Source organism: Sitophilus oryzae, unplaced genomic scaffold (genome assembly GCF_002938485.1).
Source record: "Sitophilus oryzae breed Bouriz unplaced genomic scaffold, Soryzae_2.0 scaffold_111_pilon_pilon, whole genome shotgun sequence".
Taxonomy (NCBI): Eukaryota; Metazoa; Arthropoda; class Insecta; order Coleoptera; family Curculionidae; genus Sitophilus; species Sitophilus oryzae.
The window spans coordinates 3,733,230-3,750,068 of NW_022145749.1; the positions used below are offsets into that span (position 1 = coordinate 3,733,230).

Below are 16,839 nucleotides of genomic sequence, written 5' to 3' on the forward strand. Positions count from 1 at the left end.
AAAAATGTACTCCCAACTGTACCTAATATGTGGCACAGTTTTTTGTTGATCAATGGTAGCTATTCATCATACGCATGCGCTTTGTATTCAGTCCCTTTAAATAGGATATTTAAAGCATCCTTGATATATTTAGTTGCTCCGGCTCATGGATGAATCTGGATTAACCTGTGGTTTGACTGTGAATCTCAATCGTCTCTGCTCAAATTAGCCTCTATTAACTAAATTATTAGTTAGCCTGTTTGCTAGTTTTTGGGGTATCAATGATATTAAGAAGTTTAAGACAACCTTGTTGCCTTTTAGTTCATTAAAGTAAGGTATTTTCTTTAATTACGTTATTTAAGATAAAATGTACCGAAAGGTTTCTAGTTATCAGTATTTTTTTAATGGAAAAATGGATATTTTGAAATTGGAGAGATGGTTTCTTGTTAAAGAAATTTAAATGTTGTAACATGTCTATTTCAACTAAAATGTACTGAGTAGTTAATAAAAACATTCATTGATTGAAAACGGCAAACAGGGTAACTGAGTTGATTCAATTAATTACATAATTTTACTAAACTCCGTCATTACAGGGAATGGCCTGAGATCCACAGTCAAACGATGTACCAATTGAAGAGTTGCGCTGTTTCCTGGCAATATATGAAAAGATGGCATGTCAGGAAATGACGGGTTTCAGTATATGACTTCGACATAATATACATATAGAATAAAGAGGAAAGGAGCCTTTACTAAGCATAAGTCGATAGATATTTATTTATTGAATCGAGGTTAAATCAATATGTTCCAAAACTTAAAAAAAAGTACAGCATGTGTATACAAGGATTAATTTAAATATTGGATTTAATCCGCTACTGTGATTATTGTATTTTTATAAATAGTGTTTTGTTAAAACGTTTTGTTCGTTGCATATACACAATAGGTATATTACAATGAACTTGTGCTCACTGTTATTGTTTGAAATAAAATAAATTAAAAATAATAAAATACTTTTTTTCATTAACTCACCAGGCAACAATCGTGCCTGGGGGTACATACATCAGAAGGAGTCTTTACTCCTCCCGATACCATAAATAAGACATTTACGTCCACGTTCTGTCTACAACAGTCAGTCTGGGAACAGTAGAATGAAAACTTTAAGTACCTGCAGAACAATCAGGAAAACTTGGCCGAAATACGATCTTAGCAAAGCTCATAAGTAAGTCGCGTACAGACATCGTCAGGCTAACGGTGGTATACTTATACGGGACACTGCCCAATTAGTCGAAGCTGCATTGGCTCAAAAGAAGGGGAAACGGGTCCTACATTTCCTATGCCTCTGTCCTTTTTTTATTTTATTTTTATACTGCTGTGTATAGGACCCCGAATCATTTCCGCGGAGACATATAGCATCATAGCTCTGGAAAATGTTGACGGCAAGAGCATAATGGTTAAGTTATCCGTTTCCTCAATTCCATCGAATGATTATAAACACTTAATAATCCATTTGTACCATCCCTATGAATGGGGTCTGAGTGTCTGATGAAAGGACTGAGTGTCATCAAAATTAGTTAGTTAATCAGTTAGTCAGAGTGGTGATTAAATCCATATAAGGTATAAAATATAAATTTTTTATACTCATAAACAAAAGACTTGAAATTTCTCCCTTTTCGCTTATTTAGTATTGATATTTTTTTAAGAAATAAATATATACAGGGTGAGTTTCCTACGATGTTCTCTATGGGTATCTCGGAAACCACTGGAGATACAGAGTCGGTTAAATGGGGAAAGAATTGCAGTTTTGTGGGGTCACAAATATGCGCCTTTCAGATTGAAAAAGTTCATGGTTTACTAGATATTTCGAAAAAAACAAATTTTGGCTATTTTAAAAATCGTCTCTAATTCCGGTATTATCTATTTTAGAGAAAAAGTTTTCAGATCAAAGTTGTAGATAATCACATCCTTAATGAGATTGTATCCTCCTATGTTTTTTTTTCTAAACAAACATATGTTTTTTTAAATGGAAACCATAGTTGGTCATGACTTCATAAAAAGCGCTATTTTTTAAGCTTTCAGCGATATAGGTTAAATGTTCAAAAACCGCCATCGTTTTGAGTGCATTAAATGCATCTTTTTAAAACTGAAGTACAAGCTTTTCCCACAGAACGGCCGGTCGACTTTAATAAACTTCTCCTCTCCTAATTCATGCTTGCATGATGTCTCTCTTAATTCATAAGTTGTTTTGTAAACTTTGTTGTTAACCATACAGCATAAAAAAAATCTAAAATGGATTGGTCAGGTGATCGAGGAGGCCTATGCAATTAGTCAGTCCACCTCTTCCTATCCCTGAGTTTGCATAATTATGATATAAATAATTTTTAACATTTCTTTCATTATGAGCGGGAGTGTTATAATGAAAGCAATGTTGGAACCACTCTATTGATGCGCGAGTATCTAAATTTAACTTTTCTAAAAAACGTAGTAAGTAACGTTCACCGGTCAACGTATCCTCGAAAATGTATGGCCAAGAAAAGTTAAACCCAATAATCCTACACGCTTTTCTTCATTTGAAAAATTCATATTTACAATTTTTGTTTATTAAAATAAACAAAAATTGTAAATTTTGTTATTAAAATAAACAAAAATTGTAAATATGAATTTTTCAAATTTTGTAAATTAAACTTTCTAAATTAAAATTTACAAAGTTTGGATGTGACAGTTTCACATTACTGAAAGCAACGACGATTGAACTTGTTCCCATGGCTAACTAAGTGAAATTATTTTAAAATTATAAGAATTTGCTATAACTCAGTAATTTTTTGAAAGAAGCATATATTATAGCTTATATCACTGAAAAGCTTAAAAATGGCGCTTTTTATGAAGTCATGGCCAACTATGGTTTCCATTTAAAAAAACATGTGTTTGTGTCATATGTCAAAAATGACAGGCTTTAGAAAAAAAAACGGAGGACACAATCTCATTAAGTATGTGATTATCTACAACTTTTATTTGAAAACTTTTTGTCTAAAATAGATTATAATGGAATTAGGGACAATTTTTGAAATAGCCAAAATTTGGTTTTTTTTTTCGAAATATCTAGTAAGCCATGAACTTTTTAAGAAATCTGAAAGGCACATGTTTATGACCCCACAAAACTGCAATTCTTTCCCCATTTAACCGACACTTTATCTCCAGTAGTTTCCGAGATACCCATAGAAAACATCGTAGGAAACTCACCCTATATTTTAGATATAGCCCTTGTATATATATTTTTATAAACAAGGATATAGCCTAGCATGATGTTTGTTAATTAAAAGTAGTATTTATTACAATGCGATCTTGAATCATGAAGTATGCATACATAAAAAGAACTTAAGCAGTTTTATGCAATTATTGGAAGTGAAATAAGTACCTAACACACTAAAATAAACCTGCTTTACTTTAATATAAGCAAAAATTAAAAAAAAATCAATATGAATTGTATTAGTAAAAGCTTATTATTAATGATATTTTTTATTTCTTTTGCTTGTCCCTAGATGTAAGGAAACTAATTAATATAAATTGTAATGTCCAAAATGCTATCAAACCAACCGATGCCATTATTTCATATAAATTTTCTTCGGTAGATCCTTTTTTCATTATACTTCTAAAGGTAGCGATGGGCGTACTGAATGGAAAATATTGTATGATAGTTTGTAGCAGCTTGGGTAATGCTTCAAAAGGCCACATGAAACCTAGAACAAAACGGAAAGCTGGGTAGATAATGCTTAAATTAATATTTTTTATACTTATAGGCTTAGTGCATTTCAGTTCATTTCAACAAATTCCGACCGCAGGGCACTCTACGGCAGGAATCAGAAATTATCAGTATATAGCTCACGCCGCGCCGCGCCGTCATGTCGATCGCATTAAAATAACATTGAAATCGGGGTTTTGTCATAATATTTAAGTATTTTAGTTTTTTTGTTAGTGCAGTTATTCAGACTATGAAACACTCAGGTACGAGGTTTGTGTGATGTAACGGGGTAGTAAAGAATAATAGCCTAAGAGCTGACGACATATTTAGAGAACATATTTTAGGCAAGCTAGATTAATTAAAAATGTATAGTTTATTAACTGGTGAACCCAGAATCCTAAGTCTGGCTGGGGGGTTGGGGGTATTTCGCTACTGCGCAACCCGTAACATTTGCAAAAAAATAAATCCAAAAAACATTCTTTAGGCAACTTGAAATTTGTTTATTCTTAAATTTTAGCATCTATTTAATCTAGAAATAAGTATGCCAGACTTTTTTTTTTCGGGTTTAAAGTGTAACCAGACCATTCCAAATGTTGTTTAATTATTATACCTGGAAAACATACTTTAGGCACTCTAAAATTTTTACAGCGTGTTTATTAGATGATATTAAAAAATAGGTGTTAATTGCCAGACGAATTCAATGGGATTTAATACTTGCCAGACGCGAATAAAGATTTTAAATGAGCGCGATAAGAAAGTCTTATGAGTATCTATAAGCGCGAGAAAGATAGTTTATTGAGACCCGGTCGGCAATAGTGCGCAGTAGCGAAATACCCCCAACCCCCCAGCCAGACTTAGGATTCTGGGTTCACAAGTTATTAAACTTTATTTTTTTTGTTGTTCTAACTTGCCTAAAATATGTTCTCTAAATATGTCGCCAGCTCTCCGGCTATAAGTGAAAAAGAATTCGAACTAGGCGTCTTGTTGTATTGTGACAATTTCAAATGTTAATAAAATTGTCCAAAAAAATGTAAACGCGTAAAGGAGAGCGTAATTATGGCGCTATTGGATGCAATAACATTCAATAACTCAACTTTCCCGGATATTCAACTCTCCTATACTTAGCTTCATAATTTCTTACACCGATTTGATCAATAGCAAAAATAGATTCAAGCAGTTCGACGAAACAAGTGAGTAAACAAAGTGTTCGTTACATAATCAAAAAATTAAATAGACATATACTATGAGAGGATGAAATATAATTTGTGTGCAATATTAATAAATATAAATTTCGTTATAGCCGAAATAACGGCGGTGGCAGCACCGGCGGAGAATGCATCAAGCCTATACAACGCTTATACACTTATATTAAGAAGGATTCTCACGACTCGTGTACTTGACAAACATTGTAATTGGTATAAAAGGTATACATGGTGCGTCGGGTATCTATACAGAATTTCTAAGTTATTTCTTATAGGAGCTACGCCGCATTCTCACAGGACCCTCTATGCGAATAAAAAATACTTGCCAAGTATACGAGTCGTCAGAGTCCGCCTTTACTTACCACAAGTTATTAAAGTGGGAAACAAAAATGAGGTACTTAAAATATGAGCTTGAATGTGGTTTTTACTATTAGCTGATATGCAGAACCCTAAAATAAAATACAATAATTTAACAACACATTTAATAGAAAAATAATATTGTTGTTAACACTACTTTGCAATTTTTAATAAATTACAATTTATTCAATAATAACTAAACTAATATAATATCTGTGACGTAAGAAACAAAGCTTTAAATGCATAAATATTTTAAATAAACAGTGTAAAAACCGTCAAATCCGAAAAATTATTAACATACTCTTTTAATTTCGAAAAATTCGTTCACCTCATGAATTTTTTCAAATTTTTTCTTTTGAACTTAATATTTTTTTTAATTTTAAAACTTACTGATTACCTTTGAATAAAAAGATAAAAAAAGAGAGTATGCCACAATAATACTATTCATGTATTCATGCATGGTGGACGGAATCCACATCATAGTGGCAGGAGCCCAGTCCGTGGCAGTTCTGTTTGACGTTTTGAATTCGATTTGAAATTTCGGGGATTTGTTTGTTTTTACTGACTGACTTACTTACGGTTTTGTTTAGGGGTAATAAAGTCAAGAAGGAAATTGTGTTAGAACTTACATTAACAGTGACACTATTGCAATTTATTGAAAAAAGACTAAAGTAGTTGAGTGTGCAGCGTGAGGTAGATCTCATTCAAAAATCAAAGGAAATAATGGCCACAACCCACAACTTTTTACTGGTAAGTATCTATACAAAGTTATTCACTACATACGACAACGAGTATTGTAGCTAAATAATTAGATTTATACAAATTGTAAGTTTTGGATTCGTTGAAGGACTATTAGAGCTACAATTTAAAAATATTTTTACAAGATACAGAGTGTCCCAAATAAATAAAAATATCAAAGTTCTTTTTTTTTAATGTATATTATTACATTTTTAGTTTCTACTAAGGTTTGCCGCATTATAATCTTACCGTTTTTAAGATATTTACGTTTTTTGTCAAAATACAGTAAAAATGTTAATGCTTCATTTCTCTAGACGTATTTAAGTTTTTAAAACCAAATATTGTACTGAACTTTTTCTATTTACTAAATTTTGTGTTGCAATAATAAAAATTATACTACCTTATACAGAGTGTCTAAAAATGTATTTTCAATAATTAGGTACTAGCTTTAATTGCTACAACCCTCGGTATGTTTGTACTTTATTTGATAGAAAATGACACTCTAAATAGAATGACATAGCATATGTCAACTTTTGACATTCTCGCATATGGTTTATTTGAAGTTGTAAGATGCGATTCATAGCGATAACTTGACTCAAAACACAAGTGTGTAGTACCAAATTATTCATAAAAAATGCTTTTTCCAAATATGCTAATGAGCCACCCTTGTTCTATTTGGGAAAATTGAGATATGATTAAAAATACGATTTGGGCATCTTTTAACCGGCCAGAATAAGACACAAATAACATTAGACGCAGTGGCGGACTAAGGGTGGGGGCGGAAGGGGCGGTCCGCCCCGAGTCCCGTCTTTCAGGGGGCCTCCAAATCTCAATAAGTAATTTTTTATGCAACTGCCAAACAAGACCAATATGTGTTCAATACTTATGAAGCAATTTGTAGGTGGAGTATGCAAACCATACGTATACGCAAACTATAAACAGTATAAATAGAAGCAGATATTTACTTAATTATCAATTATCAGGCTCCAGTAATTCTCAATGGCATTTTCTATTTAGGAAATTAAATCAAGGGGTAATTTTCTTTGCTTAAAATATCGAATAATTATTATTTTTTATAATTTTAAAGATTACAACAATTATGAATATAAACTTGAATTTATTTATGTTAGCTTTTAAGTTATATTTCAATGGTTTCATTATTTATTTTTACTGAATAAACGTTTTAAATTACAACCAATGCACAGCATAACTTGTATTCTAGCTTTCTGACCGATGGTGAGTACTGTGTCGTCTTTAGTATAACGGGGGCCACGAGCCTGAGACAGCGAAGGGACCCCTAGAATCTTGGAGGACTTACAAAATCGCTATATTTTGTAGCGATATTTCCCTGGAACGGTCGCGACCATAGACTTAAAATAAAATATAGACTGAGCATCTCATTCATAAATAGCTGGAACATGCGGTCAGACAATATCTTGTTATTGTTGTGTTATTGTTTTAGGTTATAACGAGTGCGACACGAGCGATAGATAGGTTGTCTCTGTCGTAACGGTCGTTCCCTGACGACTCTGCCGAGAAAGACAACACTGTCTTTCGTTTCTCAAGTACACCTGAACTCTCCGTCTCATAGCCGGGTAATTTTTTTATTTTAATGAAGCTATAATTAAATTAAAAATATATCGTATTTAAACTTTTTTATATTTTATTAAGATTTAGGACAGGTTTTTTAAATAAAAGTTTAGAAAAAACGTCTTAGAGTCCAAAAAGGATAAAAATAATAAAATACACGTTATACAAGAAATTTTATAATCAAAATTATGTAATTTTTGAAATTAATAATAAATTATTAATTTTAGTCAAACATTTACAACCCCTAATATTAATCAAAACAGGATTTATTCCACAGATATAATAGAATCGGCGACAGGGAGAGAAAAAAAAATTATTGTTGTAATTTTTTTCTGGTTAAGTGATGTCTTATGTAAATTAGAGAAAACATAAATCTGTTCCATTAAAGCAAGGAAGATGATAGGAAGTGGATAAAATGAAAACTACATTTATTTAACTCGGTACTGTCTTTATTATACCGGGTGCGTCCCAAAAGTGGCTCATCCCCCATAATTTTTTTATATTTTCAAATAAAAAAACAAGATTTAGCATGTTAGTATATGACGTAAATTAGGATTGATTGACGCATTCAATTGTTTTTGGCCACTTCCTGTTTCACCGGAAATGACTTATATATAACTTTTAATTTTTAAACGGCACCCTCGGTATATTTCTACCTTATTCGATAGAAAATGACACTCTGAATAGAATGACATATAATATGTCAACTTTTGACATTTTCGCATATGGTTTAATTGTAATTGTAACACGCGGTTCATAACGACGATTTGACTCGAAATACCAAGTGTGTGGTATCAATATATTCATAAAAAAATGCTTTTTCCAAATATGCTAATGAGTCACCCTTGTTTCATTTGAAAAAATTGACATATGTATGATTAAAAATACGATTTGTACATATTTAAACGGCCTAGACAAGACACGAAACCTATTAGACGATCAAAACTTCTTTTCCAAGGTTACCTACCGGTCCGTTTCAAGACTTAAATGGATTATTTAAGTCAAATTTCTTGCAAATTTGGCACTGGCGAATCTATATTTTATATTTTTTTGAATCAGCCAAACAAGTCCAATATGTGTTCAACACTTATGAACTACTTGCTAGGAAAATGCGTTAATAAGCCATAAGATAGCGGCAACAAGCTTTACCGTACACGTGCGACACGTACTACAAGGTAATAAATGAATGAATAGGCTCCCTCGCCTCTAATCGGTGTTGTCATATTGTAAAGAACTTATCCTTGACAAAAGCAGTATCCGACTTATAATTTAGTAGTATAAGGACTATTTAATACATCTATGGAATATTAAAACCTACTTTATTAAACTGTAGTATTAATATCTCAATATATGTGTATAACAAGAAAAAAAAAATTGATAATATTAAAGACGTGACAACATAGGCTGGATGAGGAAGGCTCGGTCGACTGTACCCAGAAGTAAACATGTGTACAAAAAAGGTTGTTTGTCCGCGTTGAGATGTAAATAGTGTAGTCTCTATTTTATTTTAAGTCTATGGTCGCGACAGTAACATGCGAACATTCGCTCGGGGATTTCAATAATTTAATCCCTCTAATTTATTAAAGTTGGGGTTGGAACCTTTGCTGTTACAACAGCAAAATAAAACACTAATTTACCACAATACACCAAAACACTTTATTTTTGCACTAGACGCACATTTCGCTAACCATGTTATTATCATCAGCAGATGATTAAATCTTAGAGTTTTATGTATTGTGGTGAATTATTATTTAATTTTGCCACCTCTAATTTAGTCGACTATTACTTGTTTTATTACATCAAATTGCATTCCTTTTTCGATTTAAAAATATTATTATAAACTTTAAAAAATTGATGAATGAATTGTTTTTGAGTTATCATTGTTTTACAACAAGATTTATAGACTAAAAATATTTTCAATATGGCGGCACTTCCGGAAGTACCGGAAGTTGACAGCAACTTTCTTATTTTAAATGGGTGCCCCCATTTTTATTACATACTTATATTCTCTGTAAAATTCTATGGATATTGATGTTACACTCTATACCTAACATTACCCATTTTTGAGAAAAGAAAAAAGGTTAATTTTTAGGCTATACAAAAGAAAATTTGTATAGCCTAAAAGTCAAATTTAGCGATTACCACAGCCATTGTGACATAAAGAGAAGACATGTGGCTTTTTATTTAAAAAATTAAATTATTTAAATGTCATAATAATGGCGGTAGCTGAATTACTAACATTACATAAATCATTTTTTTCAAAGGAAACCCAATTTTTTTATTTCACTAGTGAAAAGGTTTTTCAATTCGTTACCAGTCGTTACTCTTTAACCATACATATTCCTATACCTAAAATAAATCGTTTTTAAGTTATTTAAGATTTAGTTTAAAAAGGTATATTTTTCTTCTCACTTAATGTCTAAGGAAGCTATATAAAATCTAGCTTCCTTTGACATTAAGTGTCAAATAGTCAGACAATTTATTTCCATCTGCCAGACAACGAATTATTTGAATTTCCTATATTATAAATACTGCTGCCTTAAAAGTTTAAAAAGTGTATTTAAAAAATATATCTCGTATTTTCGATCTTTAGTTATATCTAATAGTTGATATTGTTAATAATATACCGTATGATCGAAAAAAAAACAAGCGCAAAGTTGGCTTGGAAATGATGATCGAGAATATACTGATTTTTGAACAAAGTTTCACAATATGACATGGCCAGATCTATTGTTTTATATCACTTGACATTTAAAGTCATAGGCCTACTGGTTAAAATCAAGAAAAATATACGCTTTAGCTATATACTATACGCTTTTAACTAAATCTTAAATTACTTAAGAACGATTTATTTTCGGTATAGGAACATGTATAGTCAAAAAGTAACTAATTGAAAAGCCTTTTCACTCGTGAAATAAAAAAAGTGGATTTCCATTTGAAAAAAATGATTTATGATAATTTTTTAATCGCTCAGTTTCATGACAGCTGCGGCCATTATTATATGACATTCGGCCACAATTCTTTATTCTATAAAGTATTTATATTTTTTGTCCAAAAATTATAAATACCTATTTTTTTCCTCAAAAACAGTTAACGTTAGGTATAGAGTGTTTAATATCAAAATTCATAAAATTTTACTGAGAATTTAAGTATGTAAAAAATGAGGGCACCCGTTTAAAATAAGAAAGTTGCTGTCAACTTTCGGTACTTCCGGAAGTGTCGTCATATTGAAAATGTTTTTAATCGATAGATCTCGTTGTGAAACAATGATGTGCAAAATATCTCCGATCTAGATACTTATTGTAGTTCTCTAGAAACTTCTAATGCACGCTCAGCCTGGGACACCCTGTATAAATACTTGAATTTTGTCAACCATTAATAAAATGTGCATTAGAAGTATATCATTATCTAAACAGACCGGGGGCCACATTTAGCTTCGCCGCCCCGGGTCCCCGACAGGCTTAGTCCGCCACTGATTAGACGATCAAAACTATTTTTCCCAGGCTCCTTGATTAAAAATTACTGTTTTTAACACAGCCATGGCACTCTAGATTGAAATTTAAAATACTATTTTTTTTAAGGGAAAATGTCAAAAATTGACATATGATATTATATCATTCTATTGAGAGTGTCATTTTCTATCGAATAAAGTAAAAAATACCGAAGGTGCCATTTAAAACTCAAAAATTGTAGTAATTTCCGGTGAAACAGAAAGTAACCAAAATCAATTTAATACGTCAATTAATCAATGTCTATACTAACATACCAAATCTCATTTTTTTTATCTGAAAAAATAAATAAGTTAGGGGTATATATAAGGGTGAGCCACTTTCGAGACGCACCCGGTATTTTTTTTCTTACATCTTCGCTTTTATTTACTACTTGTCAAAAATAATTAAGATACGTCAATTTGACTTACATACTTCCGTAGGGTATCTGATGTTTATGTTATTAAATATCTAGTAAAATTTTGAATTATATATTTTTAGAACAATTTTAATAACTACTAACATTTTTTTTACTAAACGTAAAATAAAACATCAAATTATTGAGTGGTTACCCTACATTATATTTTTACAGGTTTTGAATAAAATTAGTACGACACTGATAAACTTGAATTGATAAACTGAAATTTAAGTCCGCCATATTAGGTCCCCATCGCGCTGGACCTAATTTTTTTTTATATGTCCCTTCCTTAATCTTTTTATTCAAAGCTGAAACTTAAAAATTACTGATTACCTAAGGTGAGGCCACAAATACCCTCGAGGAAAACTATTAATGCCATGGAAAACATACTGCCAGCATAAGGGTATTCGAATATATAAAAAACAATTATTAAGGGTGCCAGACTTTGAAACATGGAAAGTCCAATTTGAAGAATCAAATGAGAAACTATCATTTCAGTAGATTTGGCTCCTGCTATTAAAGATCTCTCCCATATTCCTAAAAATCAAAAATAATGGAGATAATATGCTCGTATATCTCATATACCGACTTATAACCAAATTTATTCTATAAAAGCGATAAGCTGTCACCCGGTATACTTTTATAAAGTGTTTTAGTTAATAATTTATTTTTTATTTCAAAGTTATTCAAATTTCATTTTTTTTTTCTTACCTTCACATTTCTCGGATAATATAATTTGAGAAGTCATAGTTACTCCAAAAAAGAACGCAATTCTGTAAAAAAATATATATTATTTTTTTTTTCTTTTTAAGAACATACTGAAGTTATGATATACAGAGTCCGGCAATAGTGTGTCGGGCATCTGGAGCTCCTACAATAAAAAAATTAGGAATTTTGTTTAACTGCAGACCTAAACTTTATATTAGGAAGTATTTCAGGAAAATATTTTAATCTGTACAGGATGGCTGTGGAAGTGTGTGTGGATCCCGATGATTTTTTTAATGGAGCACCCTATGTATTCTTGCATTTTTAGCTTTCTTTCTGATCACTTTACGTAATCCTAAAATAGTATTAAATATGTTTGATAGTTTCAGAAATATTAATAAATAAATAAAAAAAATATTGTTTTTTCATCCTTTATTATTTTTTTTAATATAAGTCCTGAAATCAAAACTATACTAGGCATTTACTATAATTGGTATGTACTTACTTTCCTATAAATATCGTAATCTTAAACCAAACAGGGTGTTCAAATTTCAATGCAAAACTTTCTAAATTATGAAATAGTTTTTCTTCGTTTTTAAATGGAACACCCTGTATATTATTCTTTTGTTAGATGGAGAATTAAAAAATGAATATTTTTGCATTTAAAGTATTTCAAAATATTTAACGGTTTTGAGGATATTATTATATGTATTACATATTGGGTTCAACAGTAATTTTTTATCAAAGTCACCTAATTTACAATTTTTACATTTTGGAATTTAGCACAGTTTAAAGAATATAAAATATATCAGTTGACCCACTCTAAGAAATTCTATTGTTATTTTGACTTCAAAGGCGGCTCGTGACCCTTCGAGGTGACAAAAAATTTGTACGTTTACCGGGTGCAGCGGAAGTGCTATTTATCAGTCAGAATGCTGGCCGTATACGGGGGATCAACTAAAAATACTAAGGAATTTTAATACAGCAAGTAGAAAAATAAAAATACAGTACTAGTTTTATTGATTAACAGTTTTAGGCGTCTTTAATAATTGATAAATATTTATTTACTTTCTTCTTATTATTATTTAATAACATATCTCATTGTTTACAAATATAAATACGATATGAACTGAAATGTGAAATAAAAAACGGATTGTAGTTAAGTACATTATCTTATAATACTAATTGATTCATGTTAATTTTACAACAAAATAATTTCAATTCAAATTTTTTAATCATGAACAGTAATTATGACTGTTAGTAGTTAATTGTGTATTGTTGTAAAACTGAAAAAAAAATTGACAATGGCAAGACAAGTTGTATCCAAGTACTTTTTATTACCTTTTATTAAAAAGGTATATAATTTAAGTTAAATGCAAACAACTAAAAAGCAAAACATGCTATAACTTAAGAAATATGCAAATATAATTTATTACAGTATTTACTACTAATTGAAGAGCACACGGAAAAAATAAGTACCAAAAAGGGGGCTACACTTTTTGGTACCTAAATAAAGGGAATATCGATAATGGCCACATAGAAACAGGCATTTAAAAATGGGAAAAACGATATAAACTCGGATATAAAAGTCCATGCGTATATTCAATTAAAAAAAAACGGTTTCCTGAACATTTATCATTTCTGGATACTCATCGTTTTGTCAACTCAATTGTTATATTTACTGTTACATAAAATTTAGTAAAAACTGTAAAAAACTTGTCAATAGCAGAAGTTGTATGCACGAATTTTTATTACCTAACGATAAAATTTGGACTTTCCAGGTAGGTAGTTAAAGTTAAATACAAACATCTAAAAAGTAAAACATGCTATTTAAAAAAATGCAAATATCTTAAATAATAATTTAATATGCACTTTGCAAACCGGTAAATACTGCAAAATCCAAAACATAATAGTAAAGTATCTACTACTACTCTAAAATATCTACTAAAATAGTAAACTAATTGTTAAAAATAAATATTTTGTGCATATTCCAAGTAAAATCTTTTCTTAATTTATATGTATATTTTTAAAACAATTTATTCATAGTTAGGTTTCCATAATTATAATATACTTAATATGTCTGATACTTTAATTATTATATTGTTACGTTTTTCGTCGGTTCCGTGTGGATAGAAAGTCACAATTTATTTAAACACTATTTATTTAACACTAATTAACAAAAACAATAACGATAAAAGACTTATAGAACTATTTACAAACGATTTATAACTAAGAATTTATTTTGAATTTTAGCGCGTCAACTGCACTGGTATATTTATAACTGCCCCTGTAGGCCACAGCCGCCGGCTTTTATATCGACAGGTAAAGAACTCTAGAATAGTCCATAGATCGTTAGGTGCGTAGAGAAGGTTTTCGAATGTTCTCGTATGTACTAGTCCATTCCAGTGGGACTCGATTCTTCTCGAACGAATGAATCATTACGGTGTCTATTCTTTAATGCGATGTTAAGGTCATCTGAGGGCGGGACATATAGTTAGGTTAGGTCGAGTCCACACGGGTCCGCAACAATATACTTAATATCCTATACTATATAAACACATACCTTCCTTCATCTTTTGGGCACCTAAAGAACAATATATTGTCTGTCATTCTACTTTCACAACCATCCACTGCACAAATATTTCTAGTAGACATTTTATTCACAATTTGAACAAAACAACTAAAACACTATTTTTGGTTCACCCTATGCGTCGGGCCGAAAACAAAACTAAAATAAACTTGGAACGCTGTGTACACGTCGAGCAACGGATGTAGACTGACCCAAGTCTACACGACAGGCGGGGAGCGGCGGGAAGAATTTTGATAGGGCGAAGAGTGGGTTAATACGGGCGAAGTGGGTTGATACGGGCGAAGAGTGGGTTACTGATATATTTTATAATCTTTAAACTGTGATTTTACCCTTGAAAGATCCATATGTAATATAAACGGGAATATTTGCGAAACCGCTAAAAATTTTGAACTACCTACTTTAAAAACAAAAAATGTTCATTTTTAGCCGACCATACCAACAAGTACGGTAGGCAATTAAGATCGGCAAAAAACAGTTTTTTTAATTTCACTCAAAATTAGTTATTTGGGTCATAAATGACCTAAATACAAAATAATATTTTCATGGTGTCTGTCTGTATGTCCGTCTGTCCGTCTGTCTGTAACACGATAACTCAAAAACCGCTAACCGATTTTAACCAAATTTGGCACAAAAATACTGTGGCACCCGTGAATCTGGTCATTAGTTTTTGGTGGGGGTGGGGATTGGTAAGGGGGTATGGGAGGGGGTTAAAAATTTTAAAAAATCGTAACTCCAAAATTACAGTAGCTAGCGAAATGCGGTTTTCAATTTAAGATTAGGAATAATATTTGCAACAAAATTTGTAATAACATCAAAATCAGTCAAAGTCGCAGTTTTTGAGATAAAAAAAAATTGGAAAAAGTCCTTTACTTTGAAACTAAAAGAACTGCCTACCAACTTTTTATTAACATATTTTAGTATGGGCGGCTATACGTGCCTCCCGGCGACAATTTTTTTAATTCTCCATCTAACAAAGAAATAATATACAGGTTGTCCAATTTAAAAAAAAAACGAAGAAAGAGAAAAAACAAAACACTCGTACGATTTAGGATTACGAAATTTATTGTAAAGTGAGTACAGATCAACTGTAGTAAATATCTAGTACTACAGTACAATTATTTTTTTTATTTATTTATTATTATCTCTGAAACTATCAAAACATATTTAATAATATCTTAGGATTATGTAAAGTGATCATAAAGAAAATCAAAAAAGCAATAATATACAGCGTTTTCCATTTAAAAAAGGCATGCCGATCCACTCACACTTTTTGATCCATCCTGTAGAAGTTAAAATATTTTCCTAAAATACATCCTAATATATACTTTAAGTCTACACTTAAGCAAAATTCCCAAGTTTTTTTATTATAGAAGCTACAGATTCCCGACACACTATTACCGGACCCTGTATGAATATTTCACCCTATACAGGGTAAAACTTATAGCTAAATAACTCGGTTATTATCAATTTATTTTAAAAATGGTAAAAAGAAAATATATTTCTTTTTACCATTCTATTCTACACCTTAAAATATCTGCACTTATTTCTGGGACACCCTGTATAGATTCAAGATGTAGACTTCGTTCTACCCTGGTAAAAAGAGTGAGTAAACAATATATATATACCTATGTAGCGGGTTTATTTCTTAAAAAAATCAATTGTCAATATTCATGGGACATAGGACAGGGTAGACTTTAACAATGCTAAAGAATAAAGTAAAAGAACTTCAAATACAAATATAATACATTTTTTGGTATTGCCAAAGAATATTTTAATACCCGTATTACCTCATGAAATCATTGTGATTATGGTAAAACATCTAGACCTTTAAATGTTACAATTAATGAACATAAATATTATTTAAAAATAGCGAATTTGGAAAATCTAACATTTGTTAGCATTCGTGGGAGTCAGCAGATAGATGGGATTATAACAGGGCAAAATACAGGGTTGTTCACCACATACGACACCGAGTATTGTAGCTAAACGATTAGATTTTTACAAATTGTTAGTTTTGGGTTCGTTGAAGGATTATTAGA

At 30.9% G+C, this 16,839-nt stretch overlaps 2 protein-coding genes across 4 annotated transcripts in view; one reads left to right on the forward strand and one right to left on the reverse strand.

Annotated features, from left to right (window-relative positions):
• LOC115884075 (trehalase-like) overlaps positions 1-970 on the forward strand; it is a 51,552-nt gene extending 50,582 nt beyond the window's left edge. The window contains exon 6 of the mRNA XM_030902557.1: positions 573-970. Within this exon, the coding sequence (XP_030758417.1) occupies positions 573-613 (41 nt within the window). The 3' untranslated portion in view covers positions 614-970. The remainder of the gene's footprint in view (positions 1-572) is intronic.
• A 2,469-nt stretch (positions 971-3,439) lies between these two features.
• Positions 3,440-16,839, reverse strand: part of LOC115884089 (ABC transporter G family member 23-like) — a 45,861-nt gene continuing 32,461 nt past the window's right edge. For all 3 annotated transcript variants that reach the window (XM_030902577.1, XM_030902584.1, XM_030902588.1), the window contains 4 exons: positions 12,217-12,278; positions 11,839-12,042; positions 5,277-5,363; positions 3,440-3,710 (listed from right to left, as the gene is read on the reverse strand). In XM_030902577.1, the coding sequence (XP_030758437.1) occupies positions 3,490-3,710; positions 5,277-5,363; positions 11,839-12,042; positions 12,217-12,278 (574 nt within the window). In that variant the 3' untranslated portion in view covers positions 3,440-3,489. The remainder of the gene's footprint in view (positions 3,711-5,276; positions 5,364-11,838; positions 12,043-12,216; positions 12,279-16,839) is intronic.